At 43.8% G+C, this 7,470-nt stretch overlaps 1 protein-coding gene across 1 annotated transcript; it reads right to left on the reverse strand.

The window, feature by feature from the left end:
• Positions 1-673: 673 nt before the first annotated feature.
• On the reverse strand, positions 674-7,249 carry LOC147217842 (fibulin-7-like). Its single transcript, XM_086174646.1, has 8 exons — positions 6,881-7,249; positions 4,450-4,606; positions 4,188-4,358; positions 3,618-3,743; positions 2,815-3,003; positions 2,578-2,715; positions 2,171-2,306; positions 674-2,040 (listed from the first exon to the last, which is right to left on the reverse strand). Exons 1-8 carry the CDS (start codon positions 6,947-6,949, stop codon positions 1,677-1,679), a joined length of 1,350 nt encoding a protein of 449 aa, XP_086030772.1. The 5' UTR covers positions 6,950-7,249; the 3' UTR covers positions 674-1,676.
• Positions 7,250-7,470: the final 221 nt, after the last annotated feature.

Raw genomic sequence — 7,470 nt, forward strand, 5'->3', positions numbered from 1 at the left:
TCTCCATTCAGTCATCAATGTGTCTGCCTCCCTGTCTTGGTGCATCCTTTTTCTCCACTCAGCATGTAGTTACATTAAGGGATCCCATGGCTAAATCTGTCTGTCCTCTGGTGGTGTCATCCGTCAGCCCTGGCCTTCAAATGGAGCCCCATCTGTAACTAATAGAGATGTGTTTGTCTTGAGAGAAACTATCTCTGGCTCCGCTAAGCACAAACAAACCTGTGTGTGGAAGTTGTTTTTTTTTTTTTTTTTTTGTTTGTCGCCTCCTAGGATTCGATTGAATCGAAGCACCGACTCAATTTCGAATATATCACATTTCTCTAAAATGCCGATACGACCGCTTGCAAAGGGGAAAAATAAGGAACCTTCAAATGACTCCAGAATGAACGTGAAATGTACATTTTCCTGTGGTCAGTTGTTTTTGTGAATTTGAAAGGTAAAGTTATTCATGCACTGTACACAGGGGCTCTTTGAGCAGCCTGTCTTTGGCCGTCTGTCTGCTGAACAGCACGGCTCTGTGCTACCAAAGCTGAAGTGTTTCAACAACCCCTGCTCACATATATTACTGCTCATGTATCGGGCTGTTCTTGAAACTCATGAGGAGGGAACCCTTAAACTGCAACAAATATTTGTGTTGAAAAAAAAAAAAGAAAGAAAAAAAAAGGCAGAGCCTTATTTTTCGCTTGGTGTTTTAATATTGTTGAAAGAAGCACAAACATTTCAAGCTTATAAACTAAACATGAGATATACACGATGGGAATACATGAGATATTCTCATCGTGAGAACACCCTGGAACATAACTGTCAACTGATGGGTTTGACTTGAAGGAGGACTGGCTGTTCTGGTTCACTTCACGTCAAGTATCCTTTTCTTTTCTCATTTATCTTTTTACAAATGCTCAGTTACAGTTGGCAACATTGTGTAATATATCACTTTAATGTCCTCCTCCACAGAAACACTTGTTTTGCTTCACATTACGTTGCTTGGGTGTTTGAGTTTCACCTCGCGGAGTGATGTATGTGTCAAATTTAACAGTGGAGGAATGTTTTCACAGTCATCTGCTGAAGGGGGGCACGTTTTCCCGTGCAGAGATTTTTTTCAACACAACAGCTAGTATTTGGATCGTATGTAATTCCGATGCATACAGAACTTCAGTGCACATTTATTGAGATTTTCCATGACTGTGAAAAAAAGGAGGACGAGCAGCAGCTGAACTTTTAAAATGAACGGAGTGATTTAAGTTTTCAAAAGAGCAGATTGTGCTTTTTGGGAAACACCCTTTCAGAGAGGTCTGATCCTTTAATATTGATTTTAGTCTCCTTCCATTTTTAGATTATATATGCATATATACTATAAATATGTAAGAAAACCAGATTGGGTCACTCGGTCTTCCATCCCGATTGTCATTTCTATAATATGTTTTCGGAAGCTCACAATAACCCATATTCTAAAAGCCATTTTGCAGGCAGTCGCGTGTTTCACCATTAATTAGAAATGCTTGTGCTCAAACATCTGTCTTCAACAGATTTTAAAGCATTCTTAGCCTAAAGACAACTCTGAAAACAGTCACCACATTACAAATCCATGAAAACATAGCCATCAGCTAAACCAGCCATCCGTTTGACTCCTGTGCTCTTGGCGCCGATTTTCTTTCTATTTCTGTCCGTCTCATTTTTCAAAACTCATACTGAGAAACAAACATGGTGACTTTAGTGATGTATCTTCCCAGCTGGAGTCGCTTTTCCAGCTCAGTCATCTCCACCTCGGCCTCCAGAGTGGCAGGGCCCTGCACCGGACTCACCAGCATCAACTGACCTGTCAGACGGTCTGAACGCTGGACTGTAAAGTGGCGCCGCGCTTGCCTTCCTCCCAGCAAGGAAAAACGAAGCGTGTCCCCCATCGGACGCAACGCTGAAACCCGGAACATGACACGAGGGGCTGACAGGTTGGATACAACCGCCAGGTAATGGTAGGAGAAGGAGTTTGGAGCGTGAGAACACTGCTTGTTATCCACAGGGCAGGGGTTACGTTCACAACGCCTTGGAGAAAAGCAAAAGAAAAAGCAGATTGAGATGGAATCCAAATAGTCTTAATTCAATGCTCAACTGACAGCGTCACTATATTTATAAGGTTTAAGACACAAGGTGAATTATTACAGGTTGTTCTTACATCGGTGACGTTTTGACATATGTCGCATTGGGGATTTTCGGACAGTCCACACGTACGCACTGGAAGCCACCGTAGGTGTTGATGCACATGTGGTCCTTCGTGCAGTTGTTTTGCCTGGTGGCGCATTCGTCGATATCTGTGTGGAAAACAGCGCGAGGCACTGACTGACACAGAATCCTGCAGGGGGGGACGGGCTATTTTCGAATTCATTAACGGTGAATGTCAACCGCAGCTCCTGGTTCTTAGAATTTTACGAGATCTTAATCGGCCGAGGTGTGCAGATGGTGTTATTCCGTAGAAAAATATTCTATATTTAGAAATAGACGGGAACAAGGTTCCCCATACTGGAATACACTATGTAACAGAGACTATTTTGGAAGCGTACAAAAGCTAATCTTGTAGCTCACCTTTACAGCTGCGGCCGTCACGGGTCAGGTTATATCCTGCAGGACAGGAACAGCGGTATCCTCCGGGGGTATTGATGCAAGCGTGTAAACATAATCGCCCAGCCTGTCCATTGTGGAACAGCTCACATTCATCTATATCTGAAATGCAAACACCCAGACACACACAGTCATATTTATTTTGGCCCTTATGCTGACCAATTAATTCGTTTCTTCTGGTCAGATGGCATTTATTTGCACCAGTGCAAGTGTTGCTGTCTCTGCCAGAAATGGTGTATCCTGGTTCACACGTGCAGTGGGTCGTCCCCTGAACGATGGTGCAGCGCGACGGACGGATGAAGGGGCCGGCGGTGTCGGCTGGTAGCGTAACAGCGGCAGCCGTAGCCGGGGAGGAGGCTGCGGCCGAGGTGTTCGTCGTTGTGACGAAGACTGAATGAAAAAGTTGGAAAGGCCAAGAGGTAAGCACATTTCCAGCTAAATCTCTACATCAACAGCAAGCGATGCGGATAATGTTGTTAGTTGACCACATGTGAGTCTGGGAAGCTTAAATTTATCCACACGGTTTGCATGCAGCATCCCGCCATCTGATGGTTTCGTCTCCTTGTTGCAAGGGGAGTGAGCTGTACGGGTTGCTATAGAGACCACATAAAGTTCATACCGCTAGACCAGTGTTTGAGCGAGTCTATTGCTATGCACAGTTACCCTCACAAACTGCTGAACAAATAGGGAAAGGAGAAAAAAAAAAACATCTCTTACCGTGTTCCACCAAGCATGTCAGAAAAACTACTCACCACCGAGCAGCGCGGTTGACTCCGGGCCGGCGTTCAATTAAACCTGCAGCTTTGCCTCGTATTTGCAAACTAAACCAACGGTCAGTGTAATCTACTTTTGCAGACCGGGTGGAAATGAATACAAAGCAGTAAGTACTATTGTAAGTAAAGCCTTGTATTATTTTCTCTACACAACCCACTAAAACAATTTCTGACTTTTGGTTTGACTGTGTATCACATATTTCTACACACATTATGCATCATTATACCCACATGTTGGTACGGGACTTTGGCAAGTGACTCCAGCCCAGCCTTTGGGACAAGTGCAGGAAAATTGGTTCACTTCATCCAGACACGTTCCTCCATTCAGACACGGGGACGATGCGCACTCATTGATGTCTGAGGGAATATTCGGTCTTGATTAGACGAATCAAAACATTTTCAGTGACTGAAACTCGGAGAATATGACGTGAATTGCAATGTGTTAGGCACACTGGTGTGTTTGGTTCCACCATTTATTAGGGGTCGATGCCTTCTAGCTCTTATCAGATATTGTATGGCCCATTATCCAATAAACCTGCCTGAATAATAACCATAGTATCTAACAAAGAGATATGGTGGGCCAAACATGCTCTGTCGCAATGCACTGCAAGGAAACGAGCGGGACACGATGCAAAGAAAGATACTGCAATGCAGTGAGCGGGAGAGCAGGATGTTAAAAGGCAAAAATTGATGACTAGGTTGTTCAAGTGATCATGAAGTGATCACCCACAGGGTAGAGAGGAGGAGAGGGAAATTGGAAGTGTCAGTTCAGGAAATGGCACACCAACACGGGCCCGTTACCTCGGCAGGAGGGCTGCTGGCCGCTCCAGCTGAGACTTTCTTGACAAACCCTGCTTTCCTGCCCTACAAGTTCGTAGCCGGGGTCGCACAGAAAATGAACCTCGTGGCTCACGCTGTGTGATCGGCCAAGTTTCCGGCCATTAACGGGCGCGTCCAGTTTCGGACAGGTACCTGTTGAAGTCGTGCAAGGCAATGAAAATACAGAGCATTTAGTGCATTTCTATTCATTGGATAAATCAGTCTTTTACAAGTGGATGCATACTGTTGATGATTCTTGTATGTTTTCCTGTGCTGCCCTGCAGCAGGTTTATTTTCTTCTTCAGGTTTCTCAAACTCTGCAAATAGGATGCTTCATGGGCTGAGAGAAGCTTCTGGACCTGCTTCAGAGATCCCTGTATTTCCTGCCTGCTCGCACAATCCTGCAGGAAAATAGAAGGGTTGAAATGACAAAAAAATGAATAGAAATAATCATAGGAAATATATCATCGATATTCTGTCTTTCTCGAACTTAAACTTCCTTTATTTTCACAGTTATGTCTCGATGTTATTTGTTAGTGTTGGACATTCTCGAACCGAAGACTTTTGCAGTCCTTGGTTGTTAGAAGCTAAGTGGCCCCTCTCATTTCATCTGGAAAAATAATTTCGTGCCATGGTGGTCCTGAGCTCAGGTAAGTCGGAAAATATTTGCAAAAACAGCAAACACTTCCAGGGCAGGACACACATTCACAGTAATTTTTTTATTACTGATTGTCAGCTGAAGATAAAAGTGAAAGTGTTACAAATACAATAGTTACATTTTCTCTCACAACAAGCAAAAGTTCCCTTTAAAATGCTGCTGCATTAATCACACCAGACCACACAATACGAATAATATCACATTAGTGAATTATATTAGTGATACTGATACTGATAACAATACCGCTGTAACTGTAACAGCTACCAAACAATGACAACATTTGAATTAATGAGGTTGTATATGACCATCCTACCACTACCACTACTACCACTACTACTACTACAACTACAACGATAACAATAATCAAAATAATGGTGATGATGATGATGATGGCGACAATAAGAATAGCATGACATTATCATTATTATTGTGATTATTATTATTATTGTGATTATGATTATGATTATGATTGCGATTATGATTATGATTATTAAAATTCATCATCGGTCACCACTTATTTGTCGCTTACTGTTTTATCCCCTTTCATCTGTGCTCGTTGTTGGTAAGCTGTGTTGTGTAAGTTTGAATGAAAACGTTTCGACTGAGAATGGAGAGTGGGTTGAATGTGCAGTGTTAAATTTGATGGAGGGCACAGTGTGGAATTATTGTCACAACTGTAAATAAAACCTTAAAGACCTGCTTGATCAATGTTAGTTTAAGGGAGCAGTTGGCCGTCTGTGCAGAACAGATCTGTCGGGCTGCTTGTTGAAGTAGGCGATGTCGAATCAGGTTGTTTGGCCACTTTTACTATTTGCATGTCGCAATTGCCTTGCTGTAAAAGCGTGTACTGTAACCCAGTCGGAGACAGAAAAAGATACTTTGAAAGTAGCCAGTTGGACTTTCCCCGTGATGTGGACTTTGGGCGTTGGCCGGTGATGAGGCTGCAGAATTCATCGCACAGTTAAAATAAGGTAGAAATTAGCAAAGAGTATTTAACCAGCATTATGGCTAATCACTTTCTCCCCATGATGTGGTGGATTCATGGCTCGGGGTCAGCCAGCTATATAAATGACTCCAAGCATAAACACCTGCAATACAACCTCTCTTTCTATTGACCGTAAAGGCGAGGGAGGGGCATTTACTGCCCCGACATCCATATCCCCTCCCTCATTAGTTTGCCTCATTCAACGGCATCGCTCTCCGCCCTCAGCCCTGTCCTCTCGTACATGTTTTCAGACAACCAATTAGTGTTTTCGCCGAGCACCGGTTATGTAAGAAGAGTCAATATTTGTTGAAAACACCTTTCTGAATTGGACAGAGCCAAGGTTTGGAAAAAAAACTTCAATCGGCACGACGGGGGGGTGTTTGGAGGGTGGTTGGTGTTTAAAGTGTAGTTGTCAAAGGCCTCTTTCTGTGACATTTCACATGGCTTCATGTTGAGTGCCAGGTGACGTTAGCGTAATGTATAGAAGGCATGCAGTGTTGGACCAGCACACTTACTGTACATTTGTAATAAACCTTGCCAGTCTTTAAAACAGACAAATTACACTAAACACTGAGATGAGCGACCCTTCTTTTGCACATTTGTATATTGTATGTAAACACACCGTCTGTACACTCACTCTCATATCTTAATGGACTCCTGTTATCGTGAACAACTGGATTACAAAGACACGCAGACACGATAAAGACCTCCTCAGGTGGCGTTCACAGACAGATGCAGCATTTTGGAAATGTCAAAGAGGTTCGCAGTGAAGCATAGCCCAGATATATGAAATGTTTTTATAGGCCAGAGGCTCTGGGGTCTTCCTGTAACTTGCGTGCAAAGTCAGGGTGACTCACGGTTTACTTTGTAAAAAGGTAGTCTGGGATGCCAAGCGAGGACGTCGACACTAGGCATTCACATGTACTTCAGAGTGAACCCTTAAAGGCTCGACAGAAAACTATGAATTAAACATACAATATTCCACAGCCATTCCCTCACAATCTTATGTAATCGTTCTGTTCCCACACTCACCTGTCCGAATATAGAATGCAGTGAACACAAACTCAGCAAAGTGACGAAAGCCGCGGCGGACACCAACATGTTTCCCCCCTAATCTTGATCCAATGCAAAGCCGATGATCTGGAGGGAGATGCTGTTTGCGGGAGGGCAGCCCTCGGACTGCAGGAACTCCAGGTAAATGAAAGGGCGCACTGGGGAAGTGGGGAAAGCCGCTGCAGCGGCAGCAGCGACAGCAGCGGCAGTGGCGGCGGCGGCGGCGGCAAACTGCTGCGGAATGTTGGGTTTACCCTTCAGGAGCCAATCAGAGGAAGACTTTGGGGAAAAATGTGAGCAGATTATTACCCCTTGACTTAATTTGGAGAGAACTTCCTGTCCGGTCTGAGCTGCTTAGCCGATATCGTGGTCAAAAAGAGGTGTGGTATGGATCAGAAAGATATGCACTCAGGCCACATTGTCTGAGTTGCGTAATGAAACCGAAGGGTGTCGCTTCTAGGGGCTCAAAACTCGTTTTTCAAAATACATTTGATCATTTTCAGAAGCAAGGTTTTATACCGTTATAACTCTCCTTGATTTTTTTATTACAACTATGCACAGTCTTGCTG

The sequence above is a fragment of the Fistularia commersonii genome, chromosome 27 (assembly GCF_037954325.1).
Source record: "Fistularia commersonii isolate RoL2024-O1a breed Wild chromosome 27, RoL_Fcom_v1.0, whole genome shotgun sequence".
Classification (NCBI taxonomy): Eukaryota; Metazoa; Chordata; class Actinopteri; order Syngnathiformes; family Fistulariidae; genus Fistularia; species Fistularia commersonii.

Excerpts from the sequence above, each read along its gene's own strand:
- LOC147217842 (XM_086174646.1), bottom strand. The coding sequence starts at position 6,949 with ATGTTGGTGTCCGCCGCGGCTTTCGTCACTTTGCTGAGTTTGTGTTCA. Across the intron at positions 2,716-2,814 it reads AGACAGCAACACTTGCACTG|ATATAGATGAATGTGAGCTG; the intron begins GTGCAAATAAAT and ends TTTGCATTTCAG. Across the intron at positions 2,307-2,577 it reads TGACGGCCGCAGCTGTAAAG|ATATCGACGAATGCGCCACC; the intron begins GTGAGCTACAAG and ends TTTTCCACACAG.